Source organism: Tinamus guttatus, unplaced genomic scaffold, assembly GCF_059628265.1.
Source record: "Tinamus guttatus ecotype Peru unplaced genomic scaffold, ASM5962826v1 Tinamus_guttatus_pri_ptg000676l, whole genome shotgun sequence".
NCBI lineage: Eukaryota > Metazoa > Chordata > Aves > Tinamiformes > Tinamidae > Tinamus > Tinamus guttatus.
In genome coordinates, this window is record NW_028289210.1 from 440,353 (window position 1) to 454,849 (window position 14,497).

The window sequence follows — 14,497 nt, forward strand, 5'->3', positions numbered from 1 at the left end:
AAACAGGCTCCTTAAAATAAGATATTTGTGGGGAGAAAAGATAGGACACATTAACAGCAGTGTGCACAGCTGGAACAGTGATAGGTAGAGTGAAACCAGTTCTATGTAGGGTTGTCAGAGTCAGCATGAGAAAGACATCTGCCTCTGCGACTCTAGAGCAGAGCCCTCACAGCAAGGGAGGAGATCCTGGCCTTACCCGAGGAGGTTGTAGCCCCCATCTTTTCTACTAGTCTTTCCCATTTGGTGAGGAAAGGGGATGAATAGTGCCCTCACTCTCCACGGTAATCCTACGCCTGCACCATAAAGCTCTGCTCATCACTGCCCAGCATATCTCCATGGATTGGTTTCCTTTTAATTCAGCCCTTCCTGGAATTACTTGGCCTAGCTGGATCAAAACTAGCATTCTGAATGGAGAGGAGTGGCCAAAGCAAGATTTCCCAATTGCAGGTGTCATTCTGCAAAGGAAGAGTGTTGTGCTGGGCTGTGCCCACAAAGCTAGGAGAAAGGTGTAGTAAGCATAGCCAGCCTCCAAAACCTGCAATTCTGCAAGGAAATGACAAAAGCTAAACCTGGGACAAGCCTCAGAAGTTCTGGGGAAGGAGGAAGAGACAGGGACTGCTTACAGCATGTTCAGTAGCTACGGTACATATCAGTCTCTATATGACAAATGATTCCTTCCTTGCTGGTACTTAAGCACTACAGGAATATCTCACAGAGAGGAGTTATTAAAACCAGTCCCAGGGCAGGATGAAGCAATCTAGCCTGGCTGAAATGGTAGCCAGAGGGACAAAAAATGCAAGTCTGTCTCAGATACTGAATTGTAAAACAAACACCCCTCACCAAGTTACAGCAAACTCAAACCACGTGCTTGGCCACAGAGGTCGATTAAGGAAGACCTATAGCTTCATATATACATATATATATACATATATATATACACACATACATACATACAGGAAGAAATTTCTGTGTCACCCTTTCACATCTTGACTTGGTGTCCTATAAGCCAGCAACAGTTCCAGCCACGCTGCCTTAGGGGAGTGTTTGTCTTTCGTGGTGACTCTTTCTTACCCATTTCCTACTCGTCATGGAGTTGACAGATGCTCTTCCTCTGCCAGGGGCCAACAGCAGCAATAAGAACTCAGCTTAAAGCTCCTTCTTGAAGTAAGTGTCTCCTAAAATAAAAGAAACTGAAGGATCGCGTCACAATCCATGGCTGTTTCCTACCTTTTGTGTTGACAAACTGAAATACAGCTCTGCCTAATCACCTTCTTTGTGGTGATTGCCACATTGCTCTCTTTCGCTTGCATTTAAATGAGGAGTCCACAGAAGATAGAGGTGCAGCCCAGGGCAGGAGAGGCACGGGAAAGAGCCTGGCTTTTTCACTGCATCCTTCCGGGATTTACAAGAGGTCACTCTGCCTTTCACTGCCTCAGTTTCCCCCCTCAGGAAGCAGCGTGACTCATGGTGACACAGCTGAGAAAAATACTGTGAGATCTGGGGAAAGCTAGGTGCTCCAGGAGGCTAAAACCTGACTGCGTGCTGTGGCCACACCATGCCAAGAAGCCTCGGGAGGGGAGGATCATTTCTCCTAATTAGCCCTCAGGGGAAATCACATCCTTCTAGCAAATCTTACAGGTAGGAGACAACTCTCCAAGCAGAGCTGCAGGTTTCCAGAATAAGAGTCACATAGCCCAACCACATTTCAGCTGAGCAGAACGAGGGCTCATAAACTGCCCACGCTCTTCCCTCAAGGCATAGTTGGCTTTGAGGCCCTAGGGAAGATGTTGCTGCATCGAGCCCTTTGGAGGTCTTAAGCTCATGCCCAGATGCACCTGCACTTAACAGCCTCTCAGCTCGGTGTTGGATCTTTCGGGTGACCACTGCCACTGCTTCCCTTGCCAAATCCCTTCCCAAGTCTTCAGCAAGTGGCCAGTCAGGTGCTCAGAGAGCCCCTTCCCTCCCCAGAGGACCCTTGGCTTCTCTGCATTGCACAGAGAGAGGGGTAAGCCTCACCACAGGGAGCAGCTCTGTGCCTGGCTCTGTGTCCGCAGCACAGAAAGGGTTAAAGGCACTGGTCAGTAGAGCTCCCAGCACAAAAAACAAAGTGTGATCTGGGCAAAGAAAAGCATCCTTCCAGCACTGCCAGCCCCGCACACTCAAAAATTAAGCGTCAGGCTCCAGAGAATCGTGGCTTAAAAATCATGAGGGTTTTTGTTCTGGTTTTAAAAGAAAATTATAGATGTTTGCACTTTTCCTAATTGCACTCTGCCTTCTTGAACTTTATGATGCACTTAGATCACATTTTCAAACTTTTTCTCCAAATCCCTGAAGGCTACAAACTTTTACATTTTTTATTGTAAAATAAAGTTGAGAACCTCACCTAATGTCTAGAGCTTTGGGGCAAACACCAAAGATCAAAAGACTTATGCTAAAAAACAAGAGAATAGGAAACATCAGAGATCTTAGGAATGAGAAACCTGCAATATATATGTCTCTTACACTTTTTTTCCCTAGTGTTGTGCAAAAAATCTTTTAGAAGTTATTTTGCTATTTAAAAAACATCTAATTGCTGAAGTGAATTTTTGTCAAATTTAAGAGCAGGTCTCCAATAACATTCGGCTTCTGGGAACAGCGTTGCTTGCAGCCATGGAGCACAACAAGTTAAAATTGAGGCTCTTGTCCCACATCAGCAGGGACAGAGGAGCCCAGTGTTTCCAAGAGCACATTGTGTGCTCTGGATTACAGTTTATGGAGCACAGAAGGTTGGGAAATATCATCCGAGGTTGAATCCGGACTTGACCTCCATCCAGTCTTTAGCCTGATCCGCACTGCCTTTGCAGAACACAAACTTATTGCCAAAACGAGGCATCTGGGTCCCATCCAACTAACTTCTTTTTCATTTCCTAAGCTGTTGAAAGAGTTGCTGTACATCTTTCCAGGGCTACCTACCTTACAGGTGCAGCTGAAGAGTGAAAAATGTACCAGTCTGTAAAGCACCCAGCAATGCTCCAAGATTAAAGGCCAGTCTGGACAGTCTGAAACTCAGCAGGACATCCAGGAATTGCCATGGTCCAGAAACTTACTGGTCTGTGTCCTGCACCAAAGGTGAAGCAAGGAAACAGGTCCAGCTCTCTGCATCAGCAAACAAGAGCCATAACCCTCTGCACGTCCTGTCCCTTTAGTGTGAACCAGGATCCTGTCATAATGGGTGTAAGTTCAAGAAAAACACAGCAGATATGGGAAAAAAGAGCAAAATCCCTCTAAAAATCCAAACTAAAGAGCAGTGACATAATCATATCACTGAACCTTCAAAGGGTTTGTCCCATACACAAACAGGTGAGGTAACCCACGTCTTTCTTCACATCTAGTGTATATTTGTTAGTGCTCCGCTGCTTGATGGCTGTTCATGTGACAGCTTGGCCATAGCCCAGGTCTGACCCAGGGACGGCCGGACCTCCAAGGTCCCCTAGGAGCTGATTCAGTTGACGGCCCTGAGCTGTGGCAGTGCTGCCCTGTCCCGCGGCACCGCTGTTCTGCCCTCCGGGTGCTCCTGCAGCACCGCACACCTCTGCGCCGGGAGCAGAGCCTTCACACCAGGCTTGTGGCGGCTGCCGTGGAAATGGAAGTAGGTTTCAATGTGTATTTGTATTTATTTCTGTAGCTAGAAAGTGTTCTGTCCATCTGATTAACCTCAGATTGCTTCAGCAACTTTCCCTGCTCCATGGGAGACTGTGATAAAGCAGAGAGCAGGATCTAGACCTAACCAGGCCATTTGCTCAGGGACTTTCTGGTCTTGGGCTTTGTGAACAAGTAAACATGACTACAGCAGCCATTTCTACCTTTCAGGGGAATCTTCCAAAGAAACCTAACACGTCCTCTCCTCTAAGCACCTATCATGCCTATCAAAAGAGATAAGGCTCATCTTGTAATAAGCACCACCTATAACAAAGAGAGAAAAACACGAGAGATCATTTTCAGTCATTGCAGTCAGTAGGGCAAGGATGCCAAAAAAGCACAGCCACTGGGAACTTACTGCTAAGATTAAATGCAGTCAGTTTGTGTGTTGTGACCATGCTTTCCCCTCAACGTGGAGATTTCTGTCTCTTATCGAGGCAATTTCACGACCCTTTGGATGAGCACTTGGAGAACAGTGGGACAGCAAAGAGTGGGTGATGAGTCTGCCTTTGCAGAGGTGCCCTTGCTCACCCCTGGGGGTTGAGTAAGAGCCATAGATTCTTTCATTAATCCTTGTCTGCTCTTGATTATCTTGTTTCTTGCTTCCTGTTTTCCTCACTGTCTGCTTTATTAAATCTTTATATTCATCAAGTAGAAAGAAGGGCTAAGTCACATCACTAACTGAGCATGTTAAAGCTACAGAGTTAGAACTTTAGCACAATCTAACCCAATAAAATCGCTTAAAATATGAGCTTTATTTAGACTAAACATACTTACCTCAGCACAAGGTGAAGTTACACCCCAAAATCTAAGGGCCTGATATCTGGAAGCTGCATCAAGGAATAAGGAACCTTCTGCCACCCCAATCGGATCTCCTGAGCTTGTCCCACAGAGACTTGCCACCTGACCAAGAGAAATACAACATTTCCTTTAGAGACACAATCCTCTCTAGGTTAGGAAAACAGCAAGCAGCGTTTGCTTCTCCCATGAATCTAAGAGCAAAAGCCAGGGCTATATGGACCGGATGAAGACTTAAAGAAGGTCCTAATGGCCTGCCATCATAGTTTCAAGGCAACTGAAACTGTCAAATATTTATGGAGCTACATTTGACATCTCGTCCCTAAGGAAACCAAAGTCGAGATTGCCATAGGTGATAAACTGCCATAGGCAATACACATCTCCTTTCCCATGGGGAAAAAAAAATCACCAAAATGAATATCCTTCCTCCATCCTTCTTCTTCAGAATCCCCTCCCCACCCACGCATCTGCCTTGCAAGTCAACCCACGTCGGCAACTCCTGACACCCTTCCCGCGAGTGTGGGTGCAAAGCCAGAATCTCCTTGTAAAGACGGTAACTCAGCTGTGCCAGACCACTGGATCCAGTCAAGGAAAAACAGAGTTTTCCTACTTACCCCCATGTCGCAACAGCCACCAACATCGCAGAGAAAAATGGGCAGCAATTGCAGCAGCCAGAAATACATTGCAACCTGTGTTTACTAACTGTAAAAATTGCCCTTCTGCAGAAGCAGACCTCTCTGGTTGGGACAATTTGAAATCCCTTAGAGTAGTAACATCACAGAAAGGATGGGAAAAGGCCTTTCCCCATGAGACAGCACGCTGAAAGCAAGGCCTTTCATCACTTCATAATACTGAAGGAAAAACACACTGCAGAAATTAGGAGAAAGAGGCAATGTACTGAAATTTGAGCATATTATCTTGTGAGTATATAACCATTTTCATCTCAGTGCCTACTGTACCTCACAATCTGTGGAGTGGCTTTATTTTGTCCCCAGAGTTTCCCTTATTGTTTGAGACATAAGTGGAGCCTACCTGGCCAGGAAGCCCAAATTTAAAATGACTTCCCTAAAATGGGGAAGAGACGTAGACATAAGCTCATTTTTCACTGCTAACCAAGGGAAAGCCACAGGAGCTAAAGCTTCCAAATGTTCTGTGGGCCTCCGTTTAAGATTAAGCCATCAGTAAAATTGCAGGAGGATGGATTGTACCCTCCCCTGGCTATTTAAAAGAAGTGTCACTAAACCAGACAGATGCTGGCGCTGGGTCTCAGCAGGCACTAATTTAGCCCATACGGAGTGCTCTTACATCATTTGTTCTGCGCAGAACTTAATTGCAGAATTAATTATTTTTCTATCACACAAAATTGTATAAGAGGGGAGCCACGGAATTTCGAGCCCAACGGATGCTAAATGGGATTTGAATAAACACAAACAACTTTGCCTCCTCACAGCACGCGGAAACACTAGGGGACTTGCAGCGTCGAGACAGAGAGACCGCGGTGGAAGACAGGCCGTGGCCACGACAGTGCCAGGCCCCAGGACGGTATCGGCGCGTGAGCTGGGCCTCGGTGCTCAGCACAGCCGCACAGCCACATGACAGGACCCGGCATGGGGACAAGGAGCAGAAAATTCAGCCCTCACCCTGGCTGTCTGCTCCAGGGTCTGTCACAATCTTGACTACTTCAACCCAGGTGGTGACCAGTTTGCCTCTCAAGGCGAGTCTCCTATTTCTTCTCCTTTCTTTCCATCTATCAGAATGGGATCAGACATAAACAAACCTAAATGCCATCCCAAACGCACAATTTTACTTCAGACAGGCCACACCAAACCACAGGCGGCAGCTGCTAGTCAGACAACTCAGAAACCTACCCCCGTATATGGTCAAAAATAAACCCAGGGTAACCAGTACGTTCAGTCATTCAAGAAGCTCAAAGGGCTGAGGAGGAGGCACAAAACCAGGTTAGTTTCTGCTTTAGTTATGACTGAAGTTGTGACTTCTTGTTTTGAAGACCTAAATGGAGACCAGCAAGCCCAAAATTTCATGTTTTGAAGACCTAGAGTTTGGTGGTGAAGCCAGACAGGTTGCATCCTCAGATGATGACAGAAATTGAAAACAGGACAAAAACTGCGGCCTTGGGAAGGCACAATCGGAGCCAGTCTTGACAAAGAGCCGTTGTCCCTACAGAAATCCCCCTCTTCATGGGAGGTCACGTCAGGAAGAATATACGAGAAAAGAAGCAAGGCTATGGAGGACATTTCTGTCACCATCCAGGGCAGCGCAACACAGAGATGAAGAGGAACCAGGGCAGGTTTACAGCTATGGGTACATAGGCACCGCGCCACAGCTGCCACTGGCTCATGAGGAAGAGCAGTCCATCAAAACAGGAGGGAAACCTGGGGAAGGGCTGCAGAAGCCAGCACCAGGGAGCCAGCTGCCTCAAAACACACGCACAAAAAGAGCAATTTGATTGTCCCAGCATAATCATGCAGCAAGAAAACCTTACCTGAGTCAAGTATGGGCACCAGATGTCAAGGTCCTGTTGCGGACTGTGGGTCAACTCTGTGTGAAATCTGGCACACATCAAGTCACCACCAATTGTGCTATGCACGTCTGCTCAAGTATGGCCTTTGGGCAACCACAAGGGTAAGTTCAGTTGTGTCAAATTCTGTAAAAACACCAAAGAAATTGCAGTCTTAGCTGCAAGCAGAAAAACTCAGGCCCTTACCATTAAGAGAGGCACACGAGCCACTTCATAATTATCTAGTAAATTTATGAAGTTGTGTGATGAAAGCATAAAGTATTGACTACTTTAGTGTCTTTAAAAAAGGAAAAAAAAAAAAAAAAAAAAAAAAAACACAAGAACAAAACCTCCACAAAACTTTTGAGCTCCAACAAGTCTACAAATCTGTATCAAATTATTTTCAATACCTTCTTTAAAGCCCTGGGCTTGCTAAGTATCCTGCAGTAGCCACTGGATGAGACAATATCTTCGAATTTTGTAGTATCTGACTTAATAAAAAAGATCTAAGGGATGGCACCTACGGGAAGACGTGCTATTTTATGAAGTCTTTTATCCTCAAAGAGCAATCTGGCCCTCGGCATACAACCACTGCCCTCAAGTGGTAAGAGCTGTGCAGGACCTTTTACCAAGCTGCAGAGAGAATTAAAATCTTGCCGCTGTAAAACCCTGAACGGTACTGACCTTGCTAGGGGAATTCCGTGGGCTGTAGAGGCAGAGACATTTTATAGGGAAATTCACTGTTTGACTTGACTCTTCTTGCATCCTCTGACAAAAATCAATGTACTCTTAAAAGGTCCAGTTAAGCACAGTAGAAACAAACATTTCCTTAGAAAGTCTGAACCTCTTTGGGAATAAAATTGAAGAGAAAAATGCAGAAGGAATTTCTGCAGATTTTGCTCATGCATCTCCTATCAGCTCTTAGGGGCTTTGACCATGTGCTGCTCCAGTGGCATTTATTTGTGCCTGGAAATCTTGCACTTGCCTGAAGAAAAATAAAATACTTGCTGTACTTCAGGGCACCTCTTCCTGCTTGCTTAGCCAGGACTTCAGAAATTAGGCTTTGCATTTCCGTTTGCACTGCCTGCATTTTCTGGGAAGAGTGCATCTCTCCCAGCATGTGCAGCGCAGTCCAAATTAAAGGGAACACGAGAAGCTGGCAGGCACAAACATGGGGAGAAATGGGGATTTCTTGGTGTGGTTCTGTCCTGCTGCTTCTGCCTCTCTCCCACATTGCTCCTGGGAACACTCCGCCCCAGCCCGAGTGGGGATGCGTGTGCAGGGCTCAAGAACTGCTGTCACTTCTTCTCCTGCTTGGCACCTAGCCTAGAAGACAAAGTTCCCAACCAAAATAAGAGCAAGCAAGGACCAGGAAAAAAAGCTCTGACAATCCTGCCTGCATCTAGTGACTCTTCCAGAGCAACTGGGCTGGAGGGGTTGCTGCCTGCTGAGCTCTGAGATGAATGTAAATGATGAATACACCACTGAAACAAGCAGAATTATAATGTTCATTAGAAAAGGACTAAAGTCCGGCCATCCTGCAGCAACTCCTTGCCCCTCCTCTGGTTAAAATCCTTCCCTAATTCCGTGCCAGGGAGGAAAAGACAGCAGTCATACTGTGAGAATTGTCTCCCTTAGACACGACTATTATGTTCTGCAGGCAGAGGACACGATTTTGAGGAGGGAAAAGGATTTTCTTGAATCAAAAGGACTGAAGAGTGTTAATGCTCACCACGTTCAACCAGGAATAGAGGGAGCAGCCAGTAAACTCATTGAAGCCTCCTAAAATAGCATTCGCAGGTAACAGCATTTACTTCACTCTGGTTTAATGTGCCTGGGTTCGTGTGCTTCTGTAGAGACCCATCTGACCCTGGTGGGGGACTCCAGCCAAATTGCTCCCTAAATAAAGGCAAAACCAGTAGATGGGTCAGGGAACACGGCCCCTGTGGACGGGACGGGCAGCATGCGGGTCGCTAGCACGGTGCACGCAGTGGGGCATGTCCTGCTGTACAGCCGGGTGACAGGAAAGGGCAGGGGGAGCAGAGGGCATCCCCTCTGCTTCTGCAGCGCTCCGGTGAACAAGATGCAGAGAACAGAGCAACTGCCACCAGAGAAACAAGTTTGCCCATAGAGGTAGTTTTCTTTCTAGCCTTCCTATTGAGCCATTGACTTATAGCCAGGAGAAAAAGGATTTCGCATCCTTCTTAAAAATAAAGGACCCTGGAAGCATCATGTTTTTAAGCATTGACCTTAGAGATATTTCATAGCCAAGAGTTCTTCTGGCTCATTTTCCTTTGTATGAAGTGCCTCTCTCTACTGAATTTAAATGAGCCTCCCTCTCATTTTCACTGGCTATGCCCTCATTCGCACGTACCGAGAACAGACACTGAAGAGGTGGGAGACTGGAGTAGGAGCAGAGGGAAGCTACAAAATGTATTACTGAAGTGAGCAGGGTTCGTGTTTCGCTGTTATGAAACAGAGATAGAAACTAGGATGTGTGGCACTTGTTGATTGACAATGTGAGTAGCAGTGATAGTCTGTTGTGATTCTATAAAAATGAAAATACTCCAACATCCGAGGCAGGAAGTTTCCAAGAAGCATAAATTATAATCATCCAATTCCTCAAAACAGACTTCAGCTTCAACAACTGCTAGATGATAAGAGTGAAGGAGAGAAGGTGCAGACCATGGGCAGGAGGAGAGCTCATGTTTTGTTTGTATTTACTGAATTTTATTCAGATTTCTGAATCATAATCTGTCACTTATGGAAGAAAGGACCTCGAAACTCTTCAGCAGGATGAATAAGACTACGGGAGACTTTGAGAACCCAGAGCTTTGGAGCCCAGCTGATGCCCTGAACACCAGCACTGCACCACCCTCTGCATTTGGCCAGCAGGCCACAGACAAAGCCCTGAGTGCCATCCTTATTGTGGTCCTCTTCATCATAATGGTATCTTTGGGCTGCACGATGGAGATAACCAAGATCACAACTCATCTCAGGAAACCCAAAGGGATAGCAATTGCCGTAATGGCTCAATACGTTGTAATGCCTTTGACAGCGTTTGCTTTGGGCAAGCTCTTCCAGCTAGGTGCTATGGAATCCCTGGCCATTCTCATCTGTGGCTGCTGTCCGGGTGGAAACCTCTCAAACATCTTTAGCCTGGCACTGAAAGGAGATATGAACCTCAGGTAAGGAAAACTGAGCATATATGCATTTTCCAGTCAGGCATAGCTGTATGATTGGTTCAAAAGCTAGCTTAATAAAAATTCTCAATCCCCAAAAAGCTAAACAAAGAGGAAATATTAAGTCTAGATTATTTTTAAAGCACACACTCAACAAATCAATAGTTCCTGCTTTACAATAAAATGGAATTTATATCTTTCTATAAAGCATACAGCATAAGTCATTCTTGATGACATGGGTACTGGAGCACTTTTTCCACCTCCATCTAGTAGTATACATGCCTCAAGTCACCTCACTTCTCCATCATGCCAGTTATTGGCACAGCTGGAGACCAGCTGCCTCTGCATGTAGACTGAGAGCATTGTCTGAAGAAGCTGCAGCTGCAAAAAATGTAGAGCTATAGGAGGCCCTTATTCCAACAAACCCTAGCAATAGGCAGGCAAAAGTTTTGAGTGTGGTTTTGACACTTGTGAATTTCTGAAATACAAGCTGTACCTGTAACAAAGGTCCTTTCTGAACTTAAATTGGAACTTTTCTCCCCCCGTCTCTGTTTGTATCAAGTTCTTCTACAGCCTGATAGCGATGTTGAGGAAAGCTCAATGCCAGGCTGGAAAGAGCAAGTAAAGCATTGGATTAAAATCCTGTGTCCAGGTTAGTAAGAAAATGAGCACATTCCACAAAAGGTGTTATTATTTTACTGAAAGATTCTTTCTTCCTCTCAGCATTGTAATGACCACATGCTCAACAGTCCTGGCAATAGGACTCATGCCTCTGCTCCTGTACCTTTACTCGAGAGGACTATATGAAGGTGATCTGGAGAGCAAGGTGCCATACAAAGGAATAATCATCTCCCTGGTCCTTATGCTCATCCCCTGCGCCATTGGCATCATCTTGAATGAGAAGAAACCACAGTACACTGGCTTTGTCATCAAGGTAAGAAGCATCCTGTGCTAGTCACCTGTGCTAGTACCCTATTTTACACCTAGCATTTAAACAGCAAAAGTGAAACCTGGACAGCCACAAGAACACTGCCTAAGCCAACAGCTTCAACAGCAGTACCTAGAGAGCTGCTAGCAACTTTACAAACCTGTTTTTCATAGCTTTTTTGACTAAGACTCCATCTCATCAGAGAAAATGGGACAAAGCTTTGGGTGCCAGAATCCACACCCCCGATAAAATGGTATTAGGAGTAACCAAGCCCTAAGAAGCATGGGAGCCCAGGAGTCAAGCCAGAGCAGATGTAGCAGGAGCATAGCACTTCTTTTACTAAGCACAAGGAAGTGACGGCTAGATTTCTAAAAGAACCCTTAAAAGTCTAGAGCGGGAAGACAAGCTCTACCAGCCCGGCCAACCCTCGGCTCTTTTTCCTTTCTGCTAACACTTTCTTTGTATTTCTCTTCTCCAGAAAGGGAGGGTGGGGGGACTTTGCTGTAAATAAACGGCTGGAGAACTCCAGCTGAACTGGACTCCAAAGCGGAGAGAGGGGGGGGTGAGTTACCTATTTTGCCTCCCCAAATCCCCCACGTGTTTCATCTGCTGAATCACTGGGCCCCAGCAAGATCATAGGAAAATGCAGCTACCCCGTTGCATACCTGCTGTGGGCAGGTTCTGCTGAGAGTAACACGGTTCCCTCCCCAGCTACTCTGGGCGAAAGGTAGGTCATGCCAAACACATGGTGTGACATACAGTCATTCCGAAAAACAAGTACCTGGTGGACCAGACATCAAAAAATACTAGACAGTTATACTGCACATGTGCTAGGGAGGTTGTTTCTTAAGGTCTCTCTAAGTGATACTTTCAGATCACTAAGGAAGCTGAAACTTCTAACAGCCTTGGCAAGTGTCTGCTTGATTACTTGCTAACAGTGAAGACCACAAATGACACCTATGCCCAGCTGTGGATTTCTCACAATTTATTTGCATGATAGATGCAACTGGACACAGCTGCTTCCAACAGTTGAGACACATTCTGATGATTATTTTTGTCTTGTCCGTGTCTTGAAACACTTCCCTTTTAGATAGGGATGGCTGTGCTTCTCCTGTCATCTGTTGCAATAATCGCTCTGTCAGTCGTCAATGTTGGAAGCAGAATCACAGCCACTTTCTCACCAGCACTCCTGGGATCTTCTGCCTTGATGCCTTTTATTGGATTCCTGCTGGGCTATGTTCTCTCTGCAGCCTTCAAGCTTAATGACCGGTACGTTTTAACACTCCCTCCTTGCCAGAAGGAATACAGAATAACGGGAGGTCTGGTGCACAGGGCAATGGTGAACACCTTGGTTTCAACATGGAGTTACTTTCATAAAATGGACACTGACTGCAGTGTCCCAGAATTGGCTCTATAGGCACAAGCAGATATACTGCAAGCTGCAGTATTCCTGCACGGGGAGAGAAATGAATTCAACCTCTGCTCCCTGCTTGGCTCAGCAGGATGGGGAGGAACTGGAGGAATCATTTCTGGGAGTGTGTACCTGGTCACCACAAATGGGGGGAAGTCCATTACACAAGATCACTGGACAAGCTGAGCATGGGTTTGACACTAGTGTCCCCAAAAGTGTGCATTACCAGCCTCTGTTCTCAGCAATGAAGTAGGAGAGGGAGAATGAACAGTGTCAAACAAAAAGCAATGGAGAAAAAAAATAGGGAGTAACAACACAGACTGAGCCTCAATAATTCCTCTGCTAATTACAACACACCAATCAGTGCATTCACTCCAGAAATTCAAAACGGAAACCTTGAACCTGGCATATAAAACCTACTCCTTCCCTTTCTTATACTGTCTAATTCAGGTAACTCCCCACTATTTTCTATTCACCTTTTGTCATTAGACTCTTCATTTTTTCCTCAGAATGAGATTCCTTCCAGAGGAGGCAAAGCCCAGAGGAACAAGACACAGGGCCTTCAAAAACACTGTTAGGCAGGAAGTCCACATTGGTAGTACTGCCCCCACACACTTCCAAGGAAGCACAAAGGGAATCTCCTTTCTAGGGTCCCTAGCGTCACCTCATGACACAGCAGCTTTCTACACAGGCAAATACATGACATATTGAACAGCAAGGTCAGTTACTTAGAAACAGGTCAAATCCTTAACACGTGTCTTGTCTTACCTCTTCCTGCTGCAGATGCAGGCGGACGGTGTGCATGGAGACTGGCTGCCAGAACGTGCAGCTTTGCTCTGCTATACTCAAGGTCACCTTTGCCCCAGACATCATTGGTCACCTGTACTTCTTCCCACTCCTCTACTTGATATTCCAGCTTGGAGAGGGCCTTCTGCTTATCCTGGTCTTCAGGATCCACGATAGAATAACAAAACCAAGTGGCAAGTGCACTTTTGTATTTCCAAAGTTTTCCATTCCCAGCCATACGTACGTATAAACGGTATCCAAGGAACCAGTGCTCTGTAGGGACGCTCAATTTTGATCCTCAGGCGCATTCTCAGAGCGAAGGAGATGATGCTGGAAACAGCCACAGAGGAGGCTCCTAAGCCTGTGGCAAAAAGGGTGGCTTTCCAGGCAGATTCATAAAGTCATGGGAAACAAAAAGGCTTATTTGGATAGGACTTCAAGTTCTTTTTATCACCAGCAGTAGCAAATCTTAGCTATGTTACAAGCTTTCCATAACCCAGGTTCAGAACTACCCATTCTCATTAGATTTTTTTTTTCCTATAGATGCAGCAAAAATGGCCTGCACAGCTATCACCCAAGACACAGACATCACTCAAGAAATAAAACCAGTACCTCACAGAAACAGTGAGGAAACAGGAAAACATTACGGAAATTCTGTGTACCAGCAGCTCTCACAAGCCCCTCGAGCTTTGCCTTCTGCAGAAGGCTTACAAGCCGCCCCCAGCACCGTGTAAAACTTGGTGCTACTGCTCATTTTAACCAGAGGAAGGGGTCTCCACACAGCTATTCCCACCCTGCCCTCTGATCTCCCCCAGAGACCTTGTTCCTCTCACGCCATCCCTCCCGTGAAGGAGACTTCCAGGATCAGGTGCGGGGTCATCCATGACAAGCTGCAGATCCTCCTCTTCATTTGAGCTGGTTTAGTTCCCAATGCAGCATCCGCAGAGACCAATGTCCCATCCAGGCATCCCCTGGCCCACTGGCTGTTCCCACCTTCCGAGAGCCTGAGCACTGCCCGGTATAGTGTTGTGTGCGTACAGGGTAGAAACAACATAACCTGCACCAGCATGCAGAGCTGGGGCCCAGCAAGCTGTACATGAGCCCTAAACAGGCCCTGCTTTATACGAGCCAATTACCTGCAGCATATTTCCAGGACACCGCCTTGCTGTTTATATTACGCTACAGAGACGGCTATT

The 14,497-nt window shown here is 46.1% G+C and overlaps 1 protein-coding gene across 1 annotated transcript; it reads left to right on the forward strand.

Moving 5' to 3' along the window:
* Positions 1 to 9,757: 9,757 nt before the first annotated feature.
* On the forward strand, positions 9,758 to 14,035 carry SLC10A1 (solute carrier family 10 member 1). Its single transcript, XM_088536580.1, has 5 exons — positions 9,758 to 10,182; positions 10,900 to 11,110; positions 12,195 to 12,373; positions 13,299 to 13,495; positions 13,845 to 14,035. The coding sequence occupies exons 1-5, from the start codon at positions 9,758 to 9,760 to the stop codon at positions 14,033 to 14,035; spliced, it is 1,203 nt and encodes a 400-aa protein (XP_088392706.1).
* The last annotated feature ends 462 nt before the right edge of the window (positions 14,036 to 14,497 follow it).

Bases quoted from the DNA above. Each gene is read 5' to 3' on its own strand.
- SLC10A1 (XM_088536580.1), top strand. From the start codon at position 9,758: ATGGAAGAAAGGACCTCGAAACTCTTCAGCAGGATGAATAAGACTACG. The intron at 12,374-13,298 runs GTACGTTTTAAC...TTCCTGCTGCAG, and splicing joins GCCTTCAAGCTTAATGACCG to ATGCAGGCGGACGGTGTGCA. The intron at 13,496-13,844 runs GCAAGTGCACTT...TTTTTCCTATAG, and splicing joins TAGAATAACAAAACCAAGTG to ATGCAGCAAAAATGGCCTGC.